The sequence below is a fragment of the Cydia fagiglandana genome, chromosome 26 (genome assembly GCF_963556715.1).
Source record: "Cydia fagiglandana chromosome 26, ilCydFagi1.1, whole genome shotgun sequence".
Taxonomy (NCBI): domain Eukaryota; kingdom Metazoa; phylum Arthropoda; class Insecta; order Lepidoptera; family Tortricidae; genus Cydia; species Cydia fagiglandana.
In genome coordinates this window covers 5,777,163-5,802,619 of record NC_085957.1, presented here as the reverse complement: position 1 = coordinate 5,802,619, position 25,457 = coordinate 5,777,163, and the positions used below count along the sequence as shown (strand labels likewise).

Below are 25,457 nucleotides of genomic sequence, written 5' to 3'. Positions count from 1 at the left end.
AGGAGTTGGACTGGCTGAAGCTCTTGGCGCAGTACTGGCGCGAGTCCGTCTGTCTTGTCATCTCTCTTGTTGGCGGGCATCTTGAGGTGCACGGTGCGCACGTGCAGCTTCAACGAGTTGGACTGGCTGAAGCTCTTGGCGCAGTACTGGTGCGAGTCCGTCTGTCTTGTCATCTCTCTTCTTGGCGGGCATCTTGAGGTGCACGGTGCGCACGTGCAGCTTCAGGGAGTTGGACTGGCTGAAGCTCTTGGCGCAGTACTGGCGCGAGTCCGTCTGTCTTGTCATCTCTCTTCTTGGCGGGCATCTTGAGGTGCACGGTGCGCACGTGCAGCTTCAGGGAGTTGGACTGGCTGAAGCTCTTGGCGCAGTACTGGCGCGAGTCCGTCTGTCTTGTCATCTCTCTTCTTGGCGGGCATCTTGAGGTGCACGGTGCGCACGTGCAGCTTCAAGGAGTTGGACTGGCTGAAGCTCTTGGCGCAGTACTGGCGCGAGTCCGTCTGTCTTGTCATCTCACTTGTTGGCGGGCATCTTGAGGTGCACGGTGCGCACGTGCAGTCAACGAGTTGGACTGGCTGAAGCTCTTGGCGCAGTACTGGTGCGAGTCCGTCTGTCTTGTCATCTCTCTTCTTGGCGGGCATCTTGAGGTGCACGGTGCGCATGTGCAGCTTCAGGGAGTTGGACTGGCTGAAGCTCTTGGCGCAGTACTGGCGCGAGTCCGTCTGTCTTGTCATCTCTCTTCTTGGCGGGCATCTTGAGGTGCACGGTGCGCACGTGCAGCTTCAACGAGTTGGACTGGCTGAAGCTCTTGGCGCAGTACTGGCAGGAATACGGCTTGGCCCCGGTGTGGACCTGGAAGATAGTCATCATCATCATCTCAGCCATAAGACGTCCACTGCTGAACATAGGCCTCCCGCTTCGGAAGATAGTGTTCAGAATAAAATAGTTGTATGAACTGCTAGTATTGGAGCATTTAATATAAATAATATTACACATTTTTTTTTAGGTACAAGCCCTCGCCAGTATGGCGTGTGTGGATCCTTAACTAGTTCCTGTTCGCACCATTTTGGACATGTTTCGCATTAGTATGATTTTTCTCAAACGTGAGGCGTGAAAGTGTTTCCCGTTAACGGTACAGTAGAAATGCATTTTTCTCTAAGTGATTACGATTTATCATACCATATAATGCCTGGTGAATACGGGTTTCTGCGAGAAGGTTCGGAAGTAAGGACGCTCGCCTGTTGTGAGCCGACGAGTATGTATTCGCAGTTGGATGTCTGCTACACTTCGGGCATGTTTCGCATTAGTATGGTTTTTCTCTAATGTGATCACGTTTAACATACCCTGTAGTGCCTGTTAAGCGCAGGTTTTTGTGTAAACGTCCTCGGGCAGTGTCGGCAGCAGTAGGGACGCTCGCCAGTGTGCCGACGCGTATGGATTCGAAGTTGGTTGCTGTCCGCGAACCTCTTCGGGCAAGATTGGCAGGGATAGGGTTTTTCTCCGGTGTGAGTGCGCTGGTGGTATTTTAGTGAGGCGTTGGACTGAAAAAAAAAACATGATTAAACTGGAGGCTTAGACAGGGGTTCGAAACTCCTCCCTTCGGGCAAACTCGCCTCTGTTCGGCTCATCATTGCTCCGAGCAATTATTAGGGTTGACACCTCTTGACGTCCCTTTGCGTGCACAACCATATATAAGATATTGGCTCAAATTTTGACAGCCCTAAATAGCCGAAAAGGATAGTGCCATATATTATAGTCTGTATCTTTAGGTATTTAAAAAGAAAGAAAAAAAAATCTACCCTCAAATGGCTCCTTAAGCCAGTTTAGGGTAAAAGAAAACATTACACGATCAAATAATGTAGGTCAAAGTCAGGTCGTTCAGTGACAGATCCAGGCGCTTTTGTATTTGGTTGGTTAACCAATAAATGCTATAACTACCCGAAAATGTACAAATTGTTTGTTTACTTTATTTAAATACCTAAAGATACAGAGAGAAAGGGACAGCATGAAGGGGCAGCAGCGGTTATGTAGGAAGTTTCCTTTCTGTCGTACTATTATTTATTCCGTGGCTTAGAGCAACTTTGTTTGACAGGACTTTGCTTGCTTTGTACATTTAAACTTTTAAAAAATCTGCTCGTAATGTGTGAGTATCGATATGGATGAGTGTAGGATGCACAAAATATATTTTCATGGTGTAGCTGTAGTGTATCAAAACTAAAAGGCAATGTGTATCATAATTGAAAGTTCAGACCGGAATAGGTAAAAATCCGGTATCGTCTTGGGTCGTCCCATTCGTTTTTCGTCAAGTTCTTAAATTAGTCCTATTCTGCTTTCGTCACTCATTCTACATTGAAAGCCACCGACGATTGTGACGAATGTAGCATGAGTGACGAAAGCAGAATAGGACTATAGTTCGTTTTTTTTAGCATTAGAAAGAACTCCACAGATGCAAGCGTGCAGTTTTTATCAGGCTCTTTAATTGTTAATAATTATTGAATTATCTAATGTAGCATGGTCAATACATATAATTTACTTCAAATTATTACCGCCAAAAGTGCCGAATTTGGAACCACAAGCTTACTTCTGCGAAGTTCTTTCTAATGCTAAAAAAAACGAACTATAATTTAAGAACTTGACGAAAAACGAATGGAACGACCCAAGAGGATACCAAAAATCCTTATTTATTCCATAAAATTACTTTCAATGACTATATAGTCATTTCTTCACAATGGAAGCGACAGGCAGAGTGTATAAATCGAACATAAAATAAATCGTATTGCGGAATCACCTAAAAAGAAATGGGTTTATAAACAAGTTTTTGGCAAAAATTTCATTTTTGGTACAAGCTTTTATCGCTGACTGTACTTTTCTTTCCACAGACAACTAGTAATACATATAATTTACTTCAAATTATTACCGCCAAAAGTGCCGAATTTGGAACCACAAGCTTACTTCTGCGAAGTTCTTTCTAATGCTAAAAAAAACGAACTATAATTTAAGAACTTGACGAAAAACGAATGGAACGACCCAAGAGGATACCAAAAATCCTTATTTATTCCATAAAATTACTTTCAATAACTATATAGTCATTTCTTCACAATGGAAGCGACAGGCAGAGTGTATAAATCGAACATAAAATAAATCGTATTGCGGAATCACCTAAAAAGAAATGGGTTTATAAACAAGTTTTTGGCAAAAATTTCATTTTTGGTACAAGCTTTTATCGCTGACTGTACTTTTCTTTCCACAGACAACTAATACTCATCGAGACAATTCTAAAAACCCCAAACACAATTAGGTTGCGTTGTTTCATCACAGAGTTCCTATGGCCACCTCCTGTCTCCATCATCAGATCGGCTCGATGGTATCATAATATTGCATTGTCATCCGATTTATACATGCATGCAAAATTTCAGCTCAATCAGAAACCGGGAAGTGAATCAAATTTAACTTGCAAGATTTGATTACAGACAGACAGACAGACAACAGTCAGGTGAAACTAAATAATAATAATAGTTAATAAGCCCGCAGGGCTGCTTGTGGCGAGCTGTTGGGGAGTAACGACCCCACGGACCCGAGTGCTCCCGAGAGTCGGTCAGGGTCTCCGTCTCCGGCGTGTCTTCGTCGGTCGGAGTGGACCCCAAAGAGACCCGCAGGACTCTTAGCTCTGGCTTGCCTTTATTGGCCGTCCAGAGAGGAGTCGCTAGAGCTATATGCTCCAGGGGTGGAAGTGAAAGATGCATAAGACGCGAGTTGGCACAGTGGCTGGTAACAGCCACTGAGTAGAAAGCGGCGCACACCTCTCGACACGCCTGAGCCGCTCACACCGATGTTGCCCCTGGTCGTCTTCGCGACGGCAGTTTCAGGGGCCCATCTAGTCAGCGGCAAGTCACCGCCTGCCTCGATAACTTGTGAAAACATTATATAGGTGTCCGTACGTCTTTGTAATAACCCAGTCTCATAGTCCACCCAAACTTCAATCCATAGACCGGTATACTGTTCTCTTTTTCTACAATAGTCCCAATGCCTGCTGAGACCGGTTCATGGGTGTTTATTGTTGCACCTGTGAACTGGTTTCAGCAGGCGTTCTACATGACATAAAAGCTCTCCAAGGGGCCTCTACGTGTTGGATCTGTGTCCCCACGCAAGCCTATAAAAAAACCGGGATCATAGGCCCGTGATATCCAAGGAGATACAAATAATAATAATAAGCTTGTAAAAAAGAAATGGGTTTATAAAAATGGTATAAACTTACCGTACAACTCTTGCCACACACTTCACATACGACGTGTTTGTTGTATTTCACGCCCAGATGCACCCTCTTCACGTGAGCTTGCAACTTCGAACCGTTGGCGAACGAGGATCCACACTGGAAGAAAATAGTTATTTGTACAACAAGAGATCAAAGTTGGATATTTCTTCGAGTGCTTATTTTGAGTCCCGTGCAAGCGAAAGATTCTATAATTTAGAATCTTGAGCGTAGTAAGGGATTCAAAAGCGCACGAGATGTAAATAACTTTGATCTCGTGTAGTACACAAAATTTTTCACCCTAAGCAGTGAGAACATACCTAGAGGGACTTGTATTAGACCCCGCATGTTGAAATGACATTTGACTATAAAGGTCACTTGAATGTCATTTTGTCTCACTCAGTGAGCGAGCGAGCACAAAAAGTCAAGCGAGACAAAAAGGACGGTTGACGGTTGAGTGGCTATGTAAACAAACCGCCATATTGAAATTGTCTCTGAATGATGAATTTACTAGTGAATCTTGTTTACATAGTTAGCAAGTTCCATAGAATGACACTTTAGGGAATGAATACCTGACCCTTACCAGGGGTGCGAAACTCCTGACTTCGGCTAAACTCGGCTCCGCTCGGCTCAGCATTGCTCCGAGCAATTATTAGGGTTGACACAACTTGACGGCCCTTTGCGTGCACGTCCACAAATAAGTGTGTATATATTTTAATTTTATATAACTGTGTATATATTATATTTTATTTTATTTTTAAATTACTTGCATATACTATGTTACTAACTATAGTTTTGATAAGTCTTGTGAATATGTAGTAATTACTAACAATTTTATGGATATGTATGTCAAAATTAAATAAATGAATTGAATTGAAATAAGATAATGGCTTGAATTTTGACAACCCTAAATAGCCGAAAGGGATAGCGCCATATATTATAAAGGGATATCATGATTCGACCCTGAACTGCTGTCAAACTTCGGGTTTGTAGGAAGTGTCCTTTCTGTACGGCAGTACTATTTATTCTGTGCCCTTACCTGTTCACAAGTCAGCGTAGTGACCCGCAAAGTAAGCGTTTTATTGGCAGGGCGGAGTGCCTTCACGCTCTCCTTCAGATGCGTCCCGTCCCCCGGACAGGCCGGCCCGCATATCACGCACACACCCCTAGAAAAACACATTATGTACTCGTAAAATTAATAAATTCTAATGGAGCCTCTACACTGGCAGTCGGATGGTGTTTAGCAAAAATGTGTCAACCCACATAAATTTTTCAGGGAAATGTCAACTGTAAGTAGGGAATGCAAATCAGTTATTTTTTGTATGGAAATAACCGCGGTTTCGGTTAATAACCGATTATTTCCATACAAAAAATAACCGAAAATAACCGATTTGCATTCCCTAACTGTAAGCGTATTTTTTTTGAGTTGATACCTTATTGCAAAATGAATGTGGTTTGACACATTATTGCGTATCAGCATCCAGTTATAGCCTCATAAGGCCCAGCCATACAAATGAAAAATGCAATATTTGCCACAGAAATTTGGACCTTTAGTGTAGGAAATAGAGTTGATTTTGCGTTATTTAAAACTGAACGAAACAAAGCAAAAGCAACTCTTTTCCGATCGAATATGATTTAAATTTCATTGAACTGAATAAGTACTATAGGTAGGGCTTTGGGCCTTAGGATATAGCGATATATCACATATAGTTCGTTTTTTATAGCATTAGAAATAAGGTAAGCAATCTTGATGTGTCTTTTAATTGAAAAACACATTTTAAAAATAAGTTACGGCAAATATGTAACAATTATGAATCTAATACGATCATTTATATTCTTCTGCTTTCATAAGTAATAGTTTTTGATTTTTAAATAGCGTTTTTCAATTAAAAGACATGTCAAGGTCGCTTACCTTCTTGCAAGTTCTTTCTAATGCTAAAAAAATCGGGCAAGTGCGAGTCGGACTCGCGCACGAAGGGTTCCGTACCATAATGCACGTTTGTTGTATGGGAGCCACATTTAAATCTTTATTTTATTCTGTTTTTAGTATTTGTTGTTATAGCGGCAACAGAAATACATCATCTTTGAGAATTTCAACCGTCTAGCTATCACGGTTCGTGAGATACAGCCTGGTGACAGACGGACGGACAGCGAAGTCTTAGTAATAGGGTCCCGTTTTACCCTTTGGGTACGGAACCCTAAAAAACGAACTATAGACAACATAATATAACAATATCAATACTATCGGAGTAAGAACGCTATTATTTTACGAATAACTGATGTCCCAACATCAGTTATCCGCGACAGCGACCAGTGAAACTCGCTTTATTTATTTATTTAAACGTTGGAAATAAAAGTAACAAAAAAGTTATATGTAAATGTGTTCAAAAGGTAAAATTTTAAAATGTTATACACGGTGTAACACGAGGAAACCGAATAATTATATTATTAAGAGACAAAAAATTTCCTATAAACTTTTTTGAAATTCGCCTAGTTTCAGAGATAATATTATTAATAAAAAAAAAACAAGTTTTTATTGTAACATAGTGTGAAAGGCCTTTTTGATGGTGATGATGCTGCTATGACACGTAGTCTAAATATCCTTATTGATAGATGTTAAAAAGTGACAAGTAACACTTTGCAAAAGGTTTTACGAAAAAAAAAATCAATTTTAAGTGACTAGTTTACCAATAACATTTATTTCTTATGTACAAATACAAATACATTCAAAAAATTTAAAAAAACAAAACAAAAATCATTTTTTTTTTGGCGAAATTGACCTAAACTCATGTTACATTTTTAGGGTTCCGTACCCAATTTTCCTTCTTTTGACCTCAGAAATGCGTGGATAAAATTATTCGGTTTCCTCATGTTACACCGTGTATAGAGTAAGTAAGTTGTTACTTGTCTTGTTTGAAGGCGTGGTTGGCGGCGCTGAGTATGTGCCGCTTCCAAGCGAGTAATGTCGCAAACTGGATGTCGCATTCGGCGCAGTAGCGCTCCGACGCCGGCGAGTCGTCGGGCAGGGGCTAAAACAAGTCATACGTCGTCAAAGCACGCGTGGCTCACTCCTCAATTTCGTCGCGTCGCTACAAGTACATGCGGCTCACACCAGTTTTGGTGTCTAGTCTGTATCTTTAGGTATTTGAATAAAAGTAAACAAAATGTAAATTTTCGGGTAGTTAAAACATTTATTGGTTAACCGACCAAATGCAAAACCGCCTGGATCAGTCATAGAACGACCTGTGTTTAACCTACATTATTTGATCATGTAATGTTTTCATCTACCCTAAACCGGCTTAATAAAGGCTATAAAGGGCCATAAAGCCCCATAAAATACCCATAAGGGCCCATAAAGCCCTATAAAATGCCCATAAAGGGGTTACTATTTACCATATGGTCGGCATGCGCCTTCCCCTCGTGCATGCGCAGGCCGTGCGCGCCGACGAAGCTGTCCCCGCACAGCGCGCACACGTGCTGCGTGCGGTGGCGCGCGCGCAGATGCGTCAGGTGCGACGTGGACGCGCGCGACACGTGCCCGCACAGCTTGCATACGTACAGGTGCCCATAAAGGCCCATAAAATGCCCATAAAGGCCAATAAAATGCCCATAAAGGCCATAAAATTCCCACAAAGGCCGATAAAATGCCCATAAAGGCCCATAAAATGCCTATAAAGGCCGATAAAATGCCCATAAAGGCCATAAAATGCCCATAAATGGGTTACTATTTACCACATGTTCGGCATGCGCCTTCCCCTCGTGCATGCGCAGGCCGTGCGCGCCGACGAAGCTGTCCCCGCACAGCGCGCACACGTGCTGCGTGCGGTGGCGCGCGCGCAGGTGCGTCAGGTGCGACGTGGACGCGCGCGACGCGTGCCCGCACAGCTTGCATACGTAGAGGTGTCCGCGGTGCCATTTCTCGTGCTCGCGCGCTTGGGACCTGAGTCAAACCACGGAATAAGTAATAGTCAATAAGTACTACACAAATTAGATAAGATAAAAGATAAAAAATAGTTTATTCAAGTAGGCATATTACAATGCGCTTATGAACGTCAAATAAACCTTTACCGGCTCCAACCGTACACCTCTGCCCCGAGAAGATTTAAATCCCCCCTCAATTGGAGGAGGGTATCCCAATATGGGACCGGCAACAAACTCGGCGGGACACATCTTTTCAAAACATTATTACATCTTATAATTAACATGCATTACGAGTAATTAATACAATTTAAATTACTATAGAATTCATGCAATTATACTCAGTGAGTACATAACTTTATAGAATTTGATATAAAAAATAAACATATATGCACATGAAATCACAAATACGTAGCTCTTTCAGAAAACAAATCAAATCTTACAAAAGGAAAAGAAAATAAAATCAATAAAAGAAATGAGAATACATATTATATGAATCTAACTGATTGTTATGAGATGCTTTCATACAATTTGATGTGCTTTCTTACCTGAGCTGAGTCACCTTTAACTCTACACATAATACAATGTTTTTAATTGCTACTTGTCGTTATTACAGTTTCTGGTTTGGACCATGCATGTTTGTCTGTCAAGTAGTCCTCGACTCTGTAATAAGCCTTCAACATCAATGACTTTTTTAAGTAATTCTTAAGAGCTGGAAAGGGTAATCTTAAAGCATCCTCAGGTAACTTGTTATAAAAATGAATGCATTGCCCAACGAATGACTTCTGTACTTTACGAACACGAAACTTTCTGATAGCAAGCTTATTTTTATTTCTAGTATTATAGTTATGGACATCAGAATTCTTAGTGAAGGAGTCTAGATTCTTAACAACATAAATAATACTATCATATATGTATTGGGAAGCTACAGTTAAAATATTAATTTCTTTAAAAAGTTCTCTTAATGATTCACGCACCCTTAAATTATATATAGAACGAATGGCTCTCTTTTGTAAGACAAATATAGTCTGTATGTCAGCTGCTTTGCCCCAAACCAGAATACCATATGACATTACACTATGAAAATAACTATAATAAACAAGGCGAGCTGTCTCAACATTAGTCAATTGTCTAATTCTCCTCACAGCGTAAGCGGCCGAACTTAATTTGTTTGCTAGTGTTCTTATATGAGGACTCCATTGTAGATTTTTGTCCAATGTTAAACCAAGAAACAGTGCTTTATCTACCATCTCTAAGCATTCATTATTCAAAAGTATCTTAGTATCGACTGGTTTAACATTCGGCAAAGAAAATCGAATGCATTTAGTTTTCTTAGCATTAAGAAGCAAATTGTTCATAGTAAACCAGTTTAGTACATTAACGAGTGTGCTGTTAATTACACTGTAATCGGTAGATTTACGATCAACCTTAAAAAGTAATGATGTGTCATCAGCAAAAAGAACAATTTCACAAAGATTTTCTACTACACATGGCAAATCATTTATATAAACCAAAAACAGGAATGGACCCAAAATAGAACCTTGTGGCACTCCTAATTGGACTACAGTACCGCTAGACCGGGTTTTGTTTACAACAACTGTTTGTGTTCTGTTGCTAAGGTAAGAAGACATAAAGTTTAGGGCATTTACTGACAGACCATAGTGTTCTAATTTCAAAATGAGCGTTCCATGATCCACACAATCAAATGCTTTAGAAAGATCACAAAATATGCCAATTGCATCACAAGAATTTTCCCAAATATCATAAATATGTTTAATAAGTACCGAAGCAGCATCGGTCGTGGAACGGCCCTTTGTGAAACCAAACTGATTGCTTGTGAGTAAAGTATGTCTGTTGAAGTGACCCAGTAGATCATTTAACATTAACTTTTCAAAAACTTTACTTAGTACAGGAAGTATTGATATTGGACGGTAATTAGCCATATCACTCGAATCACCCGATTTAAAAAGAGGTATGACTTTGCTATATTTCATAAGATCTGGAAAGACTCCTTGTGAAATTGAAATATTATAAATTACGGCTAAGTAAGGCGCTATTACGTCCAAGACATGACTAATGACTCTAACGGATGTTCCCCATAAGTCTTCCGTTTTCTTTAAATTGAGTGACTTGAATGTTTTAACAATAATTGCTGAATCTACTAGACTAAACTCAAAGTTAATTGACTAAGTCCCACGGTAAGCTTAGGAACCTTTGTGTTGTGGGTATAGTTTGTAGATTTCTAACACGCCCCGACGGCTAATCCTTTGTCTATTGTTAAGTAAACCCGCTCATGCTACCACCTGCAAAAAAACCGTTCGTTCACTTTATCCAGGTAATTGAATTACAACTCTTTTGGAAATTGCAATAAGATTCAAAATTAACTAAATATTTTTCTAGGATGTGTGTGGCCCGTTCAACTCGCCGGCACTCAGTACTACAATCACTGAGTGCCGGCGAGTCGAACGCTACACAACCAGTCTAAAATGTGTCACCGAGATGCATAACCAAGGCGCGTTATCAGAGAGCGCATCTACACTGGTTTTTTGAGCGTTGGACTAGCCCGCGCTCAGATGCCAATTAGAACAATTAAGACCCTTTTTTGCAGGTAAGTAGCACTCCGACATAAGGTATATTATACTCACGCGGTGTGTGAGCGGTGTGAACACATATTGCATTGGTAGCGCCGCTCGTGAGCAGTCACACCGTGAGCGCGCAGTTTGCGTGCAGTGTTGTATACCTTATCACTCCGACATAAGGTATATTATACTCACGCGGTGTGTGAGCGGTGTGAACACGTATTGCACTGGAAGCGCCGCTCGTGAGCAGTCACGATGTGTGTGCGCAGTTTGCGTGCAGTGTTGTATACCTTATCAATCCGACATAAGGTATATTATACTCACGCGGTGTGTGAGCGGTGTGAACACGTATTGCATTGGTAGCGCCGTTCGTGTGCAGTCACGACGTGTGCGCGCAGTTTGCGTGCAGTGTTGTATACCTTATCACTCCGACATAAGGTATATTATACTCACGCGGTGTGTGAGCGGTGTGAACACATATTGCATTGGTAGCGCCGCTCGTGAGCAGTCACGACGTGAGCGCGCAGTTTGCGTGCAGTGTTGTATATTATACTAACGCGGTGTGTGAGCGGTGTGAACACATATTGCATTGGTAGCGCCGCTCGTGAGCAGTCACGACGTGTGCGCGCAGTTTGCATGCAGTGTTGTATACCTTATCACTCCGACATAAGGTATATTATACTCACGCGGTGTGTGAGCGGTGTGAACACGTATTGCATTGGTAGCGCCGTTCGTGTGCAGTCACGACGTGTGCGCGCAGTTTGCGTGCAGTTTTGTAGCGCATCGTGCAGATCTCGCACACGTGGGATCCGCTTTTCTGCACAAAACATAATTTAGGTATTAGGCGGCAAAAAAAGGGGGTTATACATTTCTCTATTATTTTGTCAACACTAGATATTTAGTATAGATATCTATGGGTCTGAAATTACAATAATTTTTAAAACTGCCTTTCTTACGGATTGGACGCACTATTGCCTGTTTGAGTTTTGTAGGATTTTTTTTGTTGATTAACTGATAAGTTGGGCTAGTATCCGGCTTATTTTATCTACAACTGTAATCTTATTTTATCTAGGTACATCCTGAATATATGCGCACAATATTTCAATTACTTGCAGTTGTATTGACACAATTAAATACTTAATATCTTCATTGTCAGTCAAGGCCTCGATAGAGATATTTAAACCTATCACTTGCACTTGTAATCTAATCGTATTTAGGTACATCCTGAATATATGCGCACGATTTCTCACATACTTGCAGTTTTATTGTCACGATTAAATACTTAATATCTTCATTGTCAGTCAAGGCCTTGATAGAGATATTTAAACCTTATCACTTGCACGTGTAAACTTATTTTATAGTCTACATCCTGAAAATATGTGCGCAATTCTTCACATAATTGCAGTTTTATTGTCACGATTAAATATTAAGTATTTAATCGTGACAATAAAACTGCAATTATGTGATATTTATACCACTTTCAAGTAATGCAAATCCGTCATTTGCGAAGTCTACCGCAAGCTACACGGGTTTAAAACGTTAAAAAATGGATTTTAAAAACAAAGTAGTTATTGTTACTGGCGGCAGCTGCGGAATCGGAGCCGAAATAGCCATACAGTTCGCGAAACAATCAGCCAAAGTGGTAATAGTTGGGAGAAACGAAGAGAGACTGAGGAACATCGCCGAGCAATGCGAAGGTCAGGGCGAAGCGCTCGCAATCAAAGCCGATCTTACTATCGACTCTGAGGTAGAACGCGTCGTAGAAGAAACAATTATACGCTTCGGGCAGATAGACGTACTTATCAACAATGCCGGTATAGTAAAAAATACGAAAATCCAAGAAGGAATACCAAATTATGACAAGATATTTAACACGAATCTACGCAGCGTGTATCTTTTGACTAGCCTTGCCGTTCCCCATCTGATTAAAACTAAGGGCAACATTATAAATATCTCGAGCGCGGCGGGTCAGAAAATATTTCCTACATTGACTGTGTATTGCATGTCCAAGGCTGCCCTGGACATGTTCACTAAGGGCTTGGCCGTGGAACTGGCTCCGAGCGTAAGAGCGAACGCTATAAACCCCGGGCCGGTAAAGACTGATATCTTTGTACATGCGGGTCTTGAAGGAGGTGAAACCGTGATAGATGCTTACGGAGCCGCAACTCTTTTGGGTAAATGCAGCGCGTGTAAAGAGATAGCTGATATGGCTCTATATCTGGCTAGTGATAAGGCCAATAGTATTACGGGAAGCACGTTTGTTATTGATAACGGTTTTATATTAAAGTGAACTTAGTTGAAGCATTTTGTGAAAAACAGATTGAAATAAAGTGTGTTCGAGATTTCAAGCTTTTATTTAACATGCTTTTAGTTTCAAGACAACTTGATCTGCAGGCGTGTTATGGATAGTTTTATCCCAGGGACCGAAATCTGGTATATTTTTCATACAAATTAACCGGTATTCGATTTCGGTATCGGTATCATATCACGGTTGTTTATGTATATATTTGCACTTAATTTTGCTAATCTGATCAATCCTTACCTAACTAAGTACTATTCTACAACACACAACCGCGATATAATTTCATTGTTTAATAAATTATATCGCGGTAGACCCGTTTGTGTAATTTAATATGTGTACAAAACGCGAGAGTTTAAAGTGTTATAAAAGTAAACAAAATCTACCCTCAAATGGCTCCTTAAGCCAGTTGAGGGTAGATGAAAACATTACACGATCAAATAATATAGGTTAAAGTCAGGTCGTTCAGTGACTGGTCCAGACGGTTTTGTATTTGGTTGGTTAACCGATAAATATTCTAACCACTTGACCGTCCGACGATAGCATAGTATCCGAAAAAAATATGCTCTTAACCGTCCGCGGGAACCTTACTATCCAAAGGGGTGGAAGAAAGAATTTATTTCAGAGCCATCTAACGGAATATTTCGGCATTATTTACTAATTTTCTTGATGCTACAACGCAGCCTAACTAAATAGTTAGCTCTAAAAAAAATTTGATGGCAGTGTAGACATAATTTTTGTAGAAAATTGTGAATGCGCTGCGCGGGGCGTGCGTCGCTAAAAAAACCCTACCTAAATACCTACCTAAAGATACAGAGTAAAGATTCAATCACAGCAAGTACGCAAACCTTGAACAAGTGTACGATTTTATCCCGGTTGTCGTCGGGGCAAACCAAGGCAGCGGCACAGAATAAGTAAAGTATATTGTCATACAGAACGGCCACGCACCGCCCCGCCCCGACTCGCATTACCTCGCCCCGCGACTGGCCGCGACATGAATCTGGCGGACTTCTGGCGTCCTCTCAGTAAAGCGACTTACCCACACGTACACAATGACGCGTGTACAGACGTGCCGCGCACACATATAAATGACTCTGCCCACTACACCGTATCATACCATGACCTTACTATGAACGTATCGGGAACGGAATGTAACGCGTCACGGACTACTATGCCCACTAGAAGGTGTCCACATCGTTTCATATCCTTGCATAACGGGTTTAGAGCCCGTCGTAACCGTGTATCATCCCCATAGCATCCGCCTATAATCCCCGTTGCATCCGCGTTTCATCCCCTTAGTACACCCTTTTTATCCGCGAGAGCAAGACGCGTCAGAAAGAGCGATTGAATGGTTATCAGACTGGCAAGAGCGAACAAGAAATATGGCAACGCGTTTATAACGGGCTTAGAACGGTCACCATACGCGGTTATAACCCGTATGCTCACCGTTTCCCCGCCTGCACGCACCGTTCTGGCAACGTTGCATGCCGTGCACGGAGCGTTTCGGCACCGGCAAAATATCCTCGCCGATAATTTTTGACGGTCCGTGCATGGCACGCGACGGGTATGGTCGGTGACGGAACGGGCTAGTGGGCATAGTCTCATACTTTTTAATACAAAGAATATTTTTTTGCCTGCATCGTTCCTACTACGGTCATGGTATGATACGGTGTAGTGGGCAGAGACCTTAAACGCAAATTATTTTTAGGGTTCCGTAGCCAAATGGCAAAAAACGGAACCCTTATGGATTCGTCATGTCTGTCCGTCTGTCTGTCTGTCCGTGTATGTCACAGCCACTTTTTTCCGAAACTATAAGAACTATACTGTTGAAACTTGGTAAGTAGATATATTTCTGTGAACCGCATTAAGGTTTTTACACAAAAATAGAAAAAAAACGATAAATTTTGGGGGTCCCCCATACTTAGAACTGAAACTCAATTTTTTTTTCATCAAACCCATACGTGTCCTATCTATGGATAGGTCTTCAAAAATGATATTGAGGTTTCTAATATCATTTTTTTCTAAACTGAATAGTTTGCGCGAGAGACACTTCCAAAGTGGTAAAATGTGCCCCCCCCCCACCCCTGTAACTTCTAAAATAAGAGAATGATAAAACTAAATAAAATATTATGATGTACATTACCATGCAAACTTCCACCGAAAATTGGTTTGAACGAGATCTAGTAAGTAGTTTTTTTTTAATACGTCATACATCGTAAACCGCTATTTTATTATGTTACTTGCTGTTACGGAACCCTTCATGGGCGAGTCCGACTCGCACTTGGCCGCTTTTTGATGTATGGCGTATCCGCCCTGTGGCAGCGGTGGCGTAACATTATCGCCAAAGATTTAAACGCCTGTATGTTAGTGGAAACCGATGTCCAGGATAGAGCGAAGTGGAAGGAGAAAAGTAAAAAAGCGGACCCCGTCACAGTACGGGACATACGCTAGGATGATGATGCCGTCGAGACTTCGGGGCCTCGGTGTGCCGACGCCAAAGCCTTTATTAAGGATGACACTGAACTATCATTTTAGGGTTATGATCATCATTAGGCCTTGTACATCTTTAACAAATACAAATACAAATTCTTTATTTGCCAGAATAAAAAGAAATAAAAAGATAATAAATAAGAATAAGAAGAAGATTTAAAGATGATTTAAGCAGCGTCTATGACTTTACCTATGTTATCTAGCGACAGCGTCGCTCGTGGCTATATAACCCGATCCTTGAACACAGTCGCCCACATTTGTGACAAATAAAAGCGCATTGAGGATCCGCACCGAGGCGACCCTCATCGCGCATGTGTTTTATTGCACGTTTTCGGGCCAAGTCTTGAAACCAGGACCTATCATGGGTTTCGCGACCTCTTAGGCCCACTTGCACCATTCTACTAACCCGAGGTTAACGGGTTACGCCTGGAGTTACCATGGTTACCAGTACAATTTGACACTAAGTTAACGGTTTAACCGCTTAACCCCGGGTTATTGGGATGGTGCAAGTGGGCCGTAGAAGGCTGTTCCTCCACTCCACGCGATTTATAGCTAGGTCTTCCCTTTAGGGCAGCGGTCGGCAACCAGCGGCCCGCGAAGCTCTCACTTGCGGCCCGCGAGCCTCCCTGGCTATTTTGTATGTACAATTGACAAATGACAATGTCTGATAAAGTCATAAATATTAACAACGCGGCCCGCGTCCACTTCGTTAACTACTATGTGGCCCTTGGCTGCCAAAAGGTTGCCGACCACTGCTTTAGGGTTATCATTATCACATAACACACATTATCACTAGGGTAATCACTGACCGGGTCGTGTTTTATCCGATGGTTGTTGTAGGCCGCCGGCTCGACGTACCCCCGCCGGCAGGGCGCGCACTTGAACGGCGCGTTGAGATAGTTGACGGAGGTGCCACGTGCGCGTAGCTCTGCCAGCTGCTGCTCGGTGCTCAGGATCAGTTCGCGCGCGTAGCCGGATTTGAAGCCTGGAAACACTACATTGTTATAGTCTATCTTTAGGCATAGTCTAATAAAACATGGTCTTCTCTTCCCAGAGTGACACAAGCCTACGTCACAATAACATGGCCGCTATATATATCGCATATTATCATATAGCGCTGTCGCATGATGACGTAGGCTTGTGTCAGTCACGTGACCACGAAAAGACGGGAAGAGAGTACCAGGCGGAGTATATTATTATACCATGATCTTTAGGTATTTAAATAAAAGTAAACAATATCTAACCCTCAAATGGCAGTTGATGGTATTCATCTGGCCTCCTCCTCAACTGGCCTCATACATTATCTTATAATATAGGTTAAAGTCAGGTCGTTCAGTGACAGATCCAGGCGGTTAAATGTATAGTGTATTTGGTTGGTTAACCGATAAATGTTATACCGGGTGTGGCCTGTAACATGAGCAAATAATTAAAACATAGTTTGTACTCCTCAAACGGTGATACTTTTGTTCAACAACTTTTAAAAATTATGAAGTATTTAGACTCCCTATTTTTCATACAAAATAAATATTATCTTCAATGGACTCCATCGCCACGCCATATCATATCATTGTGATTGACGTTGCTTGTCAAGCCTTAAACGTAACAAAATACGCAATACATTAAAAGTGTATTAAAAATCACATAACCTTTAAAGTGTATTAAAAATCAAAGTACAAGTTTTTTTCAAAAGTCGCTGAACAAATGTTGATCAGTATGAGGAGTACAGCCTACAGTTAAATTTTTTGCTCATATTACAGGCCACGCCGGGTATTATAACTATCCGAAATTTTACAAATTACTTGTTCACTGTTCCTTCAAATCAAGAGTGAACAGGCACCTTCTGGGCGAGCTCGCTCCATCGTAGGCCACGTCTACGCCTCGGCTAGTCTGTGGCCATGAGTAAACCCATGCATAATAAAAAAAAAAAACTTTTATTGAAATACCTAAAGATACAGAGTATAGTTTTTGATTATTTAAATTGTGTAATTTTTTTAGGTAGGTGCAACAGATATACCGAATATCGAATATTCGTGGCATCACAGAATAAATAATAGTACTAGGTACAGAAGATTCACTCTCTAACAAAACGCGTCTGTTACGATCAGGACACATATGGCCGCTAGGTGGCGACAGCGCCACGCGCGGCTTATGGCTAGCCATAGCCACCAAAATTGGTGTGGAACGGATGTACTTGTAACTACCTGTTGCAAAGAGACGAAATCGCGGAGTGAGCCACGCCTGGTGGCATCTCTAAAAAAAACCGGGCAAGTGCGAGTCGGACTCGCGCACGAAGGGTTCCGTGCCATAAAGCAAAAAAAGAAAACGGAAAAAAATGCAAATAGAAAACGGTCACCCATCCAAGTACTGACCACGCCCGACGTTGCTTAACTTTGTTAAAAAATCACGTTTGCTGTATGGGAGCCCCACTTAAATCTATATTTTATTCTGTTTTTAGTATTTGTTGTTATAGCGGCAACAGAAATACATCATCTGTGAAAATTTCAACTGTCTAGCTATCACGGTTCGTGAGATACAGCCTGGTGACAGACAGACGGACGGACGGACGGACGGACGGACAGCGAAGTCTTAGTAATAGGGTCCCGTTTTACCCTTTGGGTACGGAACCCTAAAAAGAGTACCTTTTAAGAATTCCTTGTCTTTATTAGCAACAGTCTTCTTTCCCTTCTTCTGGCTGATGGCGACCAACGGAAGGTCATCTTCTGAGTCCGATGGGGCCTCTTTGACGGACACATAGTCCTCAGTGTCCTCGTGATCCTCATGGTCTGATAACACACCTGCGGTATGATGGTCAGGGTTTATACACGCGATAAAAATTATGTTAAGGAGCTAAAGTGCGTGTTCAGATATTTTAGAGAATCTCGGCCGCTCTGATATATCTGATGGCGACTAAACCTAAAATTTAACCGAAGCCGAAACCTTATTATTTTTAAAAATGACCCTTAAAACTAGGCGTCCATAGGCTGCGGTGACTGCTTACCATCAGGCGGGCCGAATGCTTGTTTGTAACCGATGTGGTATAAAAAAACTAAAGCTCCGATCACCTACCTTCAGGTTCTTCCTTCAATGGTTTAACTTCAACTTCTACTGAACCTCCGCTGGGTTTTATATCGAAATGCTCCGTTCGAAAAGTAAAATTTGTTGTTAGCTTGTGCCCTCGTCTGTCTATGTGTGCAATCAGGTCTTGTGTGAGCTGCAATATAATAATAATAAATAATAGTAATATCCCCCATGATGAGAATCTCGTGAAGGCCAAGAAGGACAAGTCCAGCAAGTACCTAGACTTAGCTCATGAGATTACCGCCATGTGGGATGTTGACTCGACGATTATTGTTCCGATAGTCGTGTCAGCGAACAGTCTCATAGCGAAGAGTCTCGACCAACACCTAGAGAGACTCTCGCTGGGTGGTTGCATCAAGGGTCAGATGCAGAAGGCGGTCATTTTGGACACGGCGCGTATAGTACGTCGGTTCCTCACTCTGCGGCCCTGACCACCGGCAGCTTGGGCCCTGCCCCGCTGCAGGCGGCACCCTAGGTTAGGTTTTTTATAATGTGTTTATATGTATTTTTTATTGTTTTGTACGTGTTTTATATTTTACTTTTATATTCATATACACGGTGTAACATGAGTAAACCGAATAATTTTAACAGCGTATTCCTGATCATATTTCGAGACAAAAATGTCCTATAAACTTTTTTTTTAAACTCCTAGTTTCAGAGATAATATTAATTTAAAAATAAACAAGGTTTTGTTGTTACATAATGTAAAAGGCTTTTTTGATGGTAATGTTGCTGCTATGGGACGTAGTCTAAATATCCTTATTGATAGATGTCAAAAAATGACAAGTAAAACTTTGCAAAAAGAAGGTTTTACGAACATTTATTTTTTATGTACAAATACATTCAAAAATATTGAAAAAACAAAAATAAATTTTTTTTTGCCGAAATTTACCTAAACTCATATTAATTTTTTTCCTTCTTTTGACCTCAGAAATGCGTGGTTAAAATTATTCGGTTTCCTCATGTTACACCGTGTATTATAAAAACTAGGGATGTACCGACTAGTCGCCGACTAGTCGGGAAAGCCGACTATCCGGCCACATTTGTAGTCGGCGATTAGTCGGCGACTAGTCGGCAAAAATGGCCGATTAGTCGGCACTTAATTACTGAAAGAAAAACAGTTAAAAAATAAATTAACAGTCAATATTTAGTAGTCTTGCTAATTGTATGTTATTTTTAATATGTCTTTTTGTACAATAAAGAGTTTACTACTACTACTACTACTACTATTTACCATATGTTTTATGTTTATTGTACTAAAATACCTATTCAGGGTGCATACGAAAACTTTTGTTCATATAATTGACCGTTTGATCGGGTCCTCTACAGGTCGATCTCGATTCTCAAGTAATTTCATAGCCAAGTTCTATAGTTAAATTATTGTATTTTCAGTTTTTGTTTATTTTTAATGGTGGTGCCATGGAGAACTGTTAATGTTATTGCAAAATTTAGAGACTTATAAACAGGGCACGTTGCTCGTAAAGACGCTGACCACAGGGGATAGGTTCTTAACTGGCGACTACGTACGGGAAATAGAGCCTTGGAAATACCTCCTACAAGTTGTACTGACGGTCTGCTCAGGATCGCAAGATAAAAGAAAGACAGAAATTGAACGAGGATTCTTGTGATAGGTCTTTGAACCTGTAGAGAACACTTTTTAGTCAAGCTAATATGATGCATAGCGCAACAAAAGGAGCAAATCTATTGTTTTTCACCTAAAATTATACGAAATTAATGATCTGGCCGACTAGCCGACTAGTCGGCCGACTAATCGGCCATTCGAGCGCCGATTAGTCGGCTAGTCGGCTAGTCGGCCAAATGAATAGTCGGTACATCACTAATAAAAACCCTAGCCTAAGAAGAATGATGAATAAAGAGAATAATAAATAATAATTCGGCCTATATACGTGCCACTGCTGCTTGGGATACAGGAGAGTGTCTCCCCACTGCCCAAAGTTCTTATATCAGCAAATTAAGAACTATGGGACATGTTTTAGAGTAAGTTGTATGCACCCATATTTTTTACACTTGACTGTACTTTGAAGCAGGGATGTTGCGGATGCAGATTTTTTGACATACGCGGATGCGGATATTTAAAGCCTCACATCCGCGGATGCGGATGTCAAGATTTGGTACTTAAAAAACGTCAATTATATTTTTTAGCATTTTTTATTTTAAAAAACGATACGTTTAGTATTTGAGCTAGACTAAGGCACAGAATAAATAATAGTACTAGGTACAGAAGACTCACTCTCTAACAAAACGCGTCTGTTACGATCAGCACAGATATGGCCGCTAGGTGGCGACAGCGCCACGCGCGGCTTATGGCAAACCCCAAAATTGGGGCCGAACGGATGTACTTTTAGCTACCTGTAGCAAAGCGACGAAATCGCGGAGTGAGACACGCCTGATATAGGTGCGTTTTATTTAATAAACAGTAACTTGGTGGACATTTCGGGATCTAGACGATTTCGTTATACATGTATAATGACGAAATTACCTAGCACTTACGCCGCCGGCGCCGCCGCTAATACGTTCCTGTTTCCGACTTGGTTGACATCCGCGTCATGCGGATGCGGATGCGAATATCCGCAACATCCCTGCTTTGAAGCTACTGAATATTTTGTACAGTTAACATCAACACTTTTGCACCTTATGCCTTTGCACCTTATGTGGCGAAAAATGTAAATATATCTTTTCACCACACCAGCTCGGAAAGGCTTACTTTGCACTTCAAAAACTGATAGCAAAGTTGCATTTTATTCACATGTGAGGCAATGCAAATTTTGAGTTGTTTTCTTAAGTTTGCTGGTGGAATTGACTTTTAAATGATGATTTTGAATGATAAATATTTAATAACATTCATTTGGATTTGATTTGGTTTGATTTTGTATGATATTTTACATTTAATATTTGCTTTGGATTGGTGTGGTGAAAAATTTTGTGTTTCACTCGGGGGCAAATTTTGTTTAACCCTCGTGCTTTGAAACCCTCGCAACTCTCAAGTTTCCATTTTTCGAACCACTCGCTACACTCGTGGTTCAATTTTATATGAGCACGAGCGATTAAACAACAACTTTGCCCCCTTGTAAAACAAATAACTATTGATGTTAACTGTACATGAAACCAGACCTCGTTGTTAGTAGCCAGCAGCCTGCTGAGCAGCCGGTCGGAGGTGACGGACTGCACCCAGAGCTGGTAGCTCTTCTGCAGCAGCGCCAGGCAGATGCAGCACACTGTGCTCGGCTTGCCGTCGTCTGCGTGAAGCTGAAACAGGAGTAAAGAGGTTATCACGTAAAGCTAGAAGGGCATAGGTACCACAGCAGTGGCGTAGCTGGGGGGGGCGACGGGGGCGGTCCGCCCCGGGTGTCACCCATTTAGGGGTGACACCCGAACGTGATCATCACTAGTGCCACCTATAAAAATTCGTAAAATGAAAGCGATGGAGTAAATCCTGAGCTATTTAACAAAAATTACAAATACTCTTTTTAAATATATTTTACCATTTTGATTGAATTTTGGGGTGACACCCACAATTTCCGCACCGGGTGCCACCCATGCTAGCTACGCCACTGTACCACAGTAACCCTTACAAACACTTTATGAGCAACCGAGTAGTGAGGGCTTGGAATAAATTCTCTGAAGATGTAGTTTCAGCACAAAATGTGAACCAATTTAAAAATTCTCCACTGTATTTACAATAGCTCCTATGCCAGCTGGGACCGATTTACGGGTATCTATTTGTACCCGTGAATGGGTTCTAGCTGGTACATAACATCAAACTTGTCTTAAAGGGCCTCCGTGCTGTTGGATTCAGCCCCACGCATGCCTCCCAAAGGTCCGGGACCCCATGGTCCCGAGATATGGAAAGACATGCAAATAATAATAATAATAAAGGACCTTGCTATATTATTTATTTCCTAGTGACCCGCCCTGAACTCGCACAGGTCACATAAAACCACAAATTACACACCTAAACCTTCCTCAAGAATCACTCTATAGAAAGGAGAACACTACATAACATAAATCTGTTCAGTTGTTTACGTTATTCAATGTATTTTTTACATCCCATTCTTTTTTGAAGTGAGACAAGTTGGTATATATTAGTGATTAGGCGATCTTACGTATTTCATTTTTCACATATTAATGAAGTGATTCTTGAGGAAGGTTTAGGTGTATAATTTGTAAACCCATGCGAAGCCGGGGCGGGTCGCTGGTATATGTATAAATTTGCATTAGAAACTCAAAAGACACTGATACAAGCATGGCATGGCAAAGATAAAGATATATTTTATACCTACAACAGTTGAAAGATGAGTCTATAGCATCCTGGCATGTCCAGCCTCTGAAGAGGCTGGGCTTCTTTATAATATGGTCAAGGATATCATACAAATTAGAAGTAGTGAAAGTTAGAATATTATAGATTAATTAGAGAGCCACTATGAGGGTGGCATTTGTAAAAACCCTCTATAAAAAAAAAGAATTAAAAAAACAGTTGAAAGATAAAGTATATCAATTTACATACTTACCGGTAATCTCGTCAATTTCTCATACATTTCTTGAAGACAGGAGTTCAGTATGTTGTAAACAGTCACGTTACTGGCTAGGCACACTCTGCACAGTAATAATTGAGACATATTCAATGATTTCACTGATCACATATAATATAGTATATAAATATTAAGCTCATCGTTTATTACACCATATTACGAATGAATTAGGATAATAATAAGGGGCGCTACATCATTTCCTTTATTCCTCTAAATTAGGAACTAGTTAATATAGATTTGTTTATAAAAATAAATAAACAAATATCGAAGACGCGTCCTCTGAAATTATGTTTAAGGGTGACAATTTGTCAAATTTATATTAAGATAAAAGAATATCCAGTTCAATTTTAAGCTTTAATGTGACGAGTTAAAGCATATATTAAATTATAAAACTATCTGAATATATAAGAAAAGAAGTACATTATGCGATTCAGAACGTACCCTACTACTTGACATTACTAGTATAGTGTTGTATCCGGATCCGGGAGCCCGACGCAAGTGGCAAGCAAAGCAAGTGGTACGCAAACAACTGGCTCCGTGTGCAAATACTTTAAAATCCCTTGTTTCATGTTTGAAAATATCCATTCGTTTCTGAACGTACCTTTGTGCCACATTTGACAGTACAGTGACAGATAGGTTGTTTACAGATGGTTTACAGTTTTATAACCTAAAAGTTAAAATTGCACGTGAAACCATAACGTTGTGTTGTAATTTTAAGCAGTGCTGGCGGTGCTTAAAATGACGGAATTAACAATAGATTCGGTTTCTTCAAAGGGGCCTATCTATCCAATGTTGATAAACTTTCAAAACGGTTACCCGAACGACGACTTTGAGAGTAAATGCTCAATCATACAAGAGAATGGGACTAAAACGATAGCTACTGAGCTTGATGAGCTTGTTTACTATGGTAAAGAGGAAAACGAAGAGTTGGGTAAGACCCTGATACTAGCAAGAGACAGGAAAACCGGTAAAGTACGCCTTATAGAGGTGGGCTGCGCTGAGCTAATACCATATCGTAAAGTCGACTTGAATGCATCGCAACAGGAAACCAGCAGATTAGAGCTGAGTAGGAAGTTCGGATCTAAAAAACAAAAGAAGCAAATGGAACAGCGGGAGAAATTAAAAGTAAATGTACAAACCGTTACAAAACAGATGGAACATGTAACTGCGAATATTACTGTTGACCAACTAGACTTATCTAAGTATAATAAGAACGATTCTGAAGAATTCTACGTACCACCTATAGACAGAGACGCGACTAAAGTCGAAGATGTATATCCTGTAGAGAAAATTATGTCTGAAGAAGAATTTGAGAATATTTACACAGAAATAAAGCAAGAAAAGTATGAAGAATATTACCATCCGTATATAAAGTCTTTAGTTAAAGGCCGGACGTTGTCTAACGAGTTAACGGTTCTGGCGGTGTACACAAGTGAGCTGCTGAAATTTTTACAGGTCGGTTGCATGGAAATAAAAAAGAAAAGCTTTAAAATATGTGATTATTCCAACACATTAAATAACATTGTGTTGAAAAACTTTACGGAGTTTACTAAAACTGCGAATAAGATGAGATCGAGACCAGTGCACATGAAAGATAAGCTAATATGTCACATAATGGTGTTCGTGTTGATATTACATAATTTTAAGGTTGAACTTGAGCCTTTGTGCGCAGCGTTGAAGATGTCACCTAAGACTCAGCCGTGCATCAATAAAATCCGTCTAATCGGAGCATACATGGTGCATACCGAGGGGGGGAAGACGGTGCACTTGAAATTGCCCTTAGCTCCAAAAACTTCTTTCATGAGAAGGAAAAGTACTAAGTTTTAACACATTCAGGGGCAAGAACCCGACTGTTGGGTACACTGTGTCGTAGCGACTACGCGCTACATACGGCGAAAACGTGGCTACGCGCTACGAGCGTAACCCGTGGCACTTAGTGGTAATGAATGGGTTAAATGTTTGATATAGACATTTTTGACCCGACACAAAAAGAGGGGTGATACATGTTTGCCACCAATGTCTGTCTGACTGTGGCATCATAGCTCTCATACGAATGGACCGATTTTGATGCGGTTTCCTTGGGGTGGTTCTTGATAAAAATCGATCAAAGCAAGATTCCTCCGAGGTTCTTAGCTATATTTAATAAAAAACAATCTAGCAGTTTATAGTATCAGCTATTTTCCAAAATGATTGATGCAGTTTTGTGTATAGCAGGTTTTTTAAATTTAAATGTACAATATAGTTATAGTTAGGTTCCAGGTCAAATGATTATCATGATGATTAGTTTGTTAAGGAGA

At 40.8% G+C, this 25,457-nt stretch overlaps 3 protein-coding genes across 3 annotated transcripts; 2 read left to right on the top strand and 1 right to left on the bottom strand.

The window, feature by feature from the left end:
• Positions 1 to 615: 615 nt before the first annotated feature.
• Positions 616 to 23,302, bottom strand: LOC134677329 (zinc finger protein 878-like). The gene is made up of 13 exons (XM_063535764.1): positions 23,140 to 23,302; positions 21,743 to 21,877; positions 18,599 to 18,743; positions 18,172 to 18,327; positions 16,342 to 16,517; positions 11,430 to 11,560; positions 7,979 to 8,186; positions 7,640 to 7,915; positions 7,151 to 7,275; positions 5,286 to 5,412; positions 4,253 to 4,366; positions 1,341 to 1,538; positions 616 to 849 (listed from the first exon to the last, which is right to left on the bottom strand). The coding sequence occupies exons 1-13, from the start codon at positions 23,245 to 23,247 to the stop codon at positions 616 to 618; spliced, it is 2,133 nt and encodes a 710-aa protein (XP_063391834.1). The 5' UTR covers positions 23,248 to 23,302.
• Positions 12,252 to 13,103, top strand: LOC134677447 (glucose 1-dehydrogenase 1-like). The gene has a single exon (XM_063535920.1). The coding sequence runs from the start codon at positions 12,290 to 12,292 to the stop codon at positions 13,031 to 13,033; it is 744 nt and encodes a 247-aa protein (XP_063391990.1). The 5' UTR covers positions 12,252 to 12,289; the 3' UTR covers positions 13,034 to 13,103.
• Positions 23,303 to 23,804: 502 nt separating the features above from the next.
• LOC134677700 (DNA-directed RNA polymerase I subunit RPA49-like) lies at positions 23,805 to 25,232 on the top strand. Its single transcript, XM_063536163.1, has one exon. It carries the CDS (start codon positions 23,899 to 23,901, stop codon positions 24,985 to 24,987), a length of 1,089 nt encoding a protein of 362 aa, XP_063392233.1. The 5' UTR covers positions 23,805 to 23,898; the 3' UTR covers positions 24,988 to 25,232.
• Positions 25,233 to 25,457: the final 225 nt, after the last annotated feature.

Bases quoted from the DNA above. Each gene is read 5' to 3' on its own strand.
- LOC134677447 (XM_063535920.1), top strand. From the start codon at position 12,290: ATGGATTTTAAAAACAAAGTAGTTATTGTTACTGGCGGCAGCTGCGGA.
- LOC134677329 (XM_063535764.1), bottom strand. From the start codon at position 23,247: ATGTCTCAATTATTACTGTGCAGAGTGTGCCTAGCCAGTAACGTGACT. The intron at 7,916-7,978 runs GTAAATAGTAAC...CGGCCTTTATAG, and splicing joins AGGCGCATGCCGAACATGTG to GCATTTTATGGGCCTTTATG. The intron at 4,367-5,285 runs GTAAGGGCACAG...ATTTTCTTCCAG, and splicing joins CTACGCTGACTTGTGAACAG to TGTGGATCCTCGTTCGCCAA.
- LOC134677700 (XM_063536163.1), top strand. From the start codon at position 23,899: ATGACGGAATTAACAATAGATTCGGTTTCTTCAAAGGGGCCTATCTAT.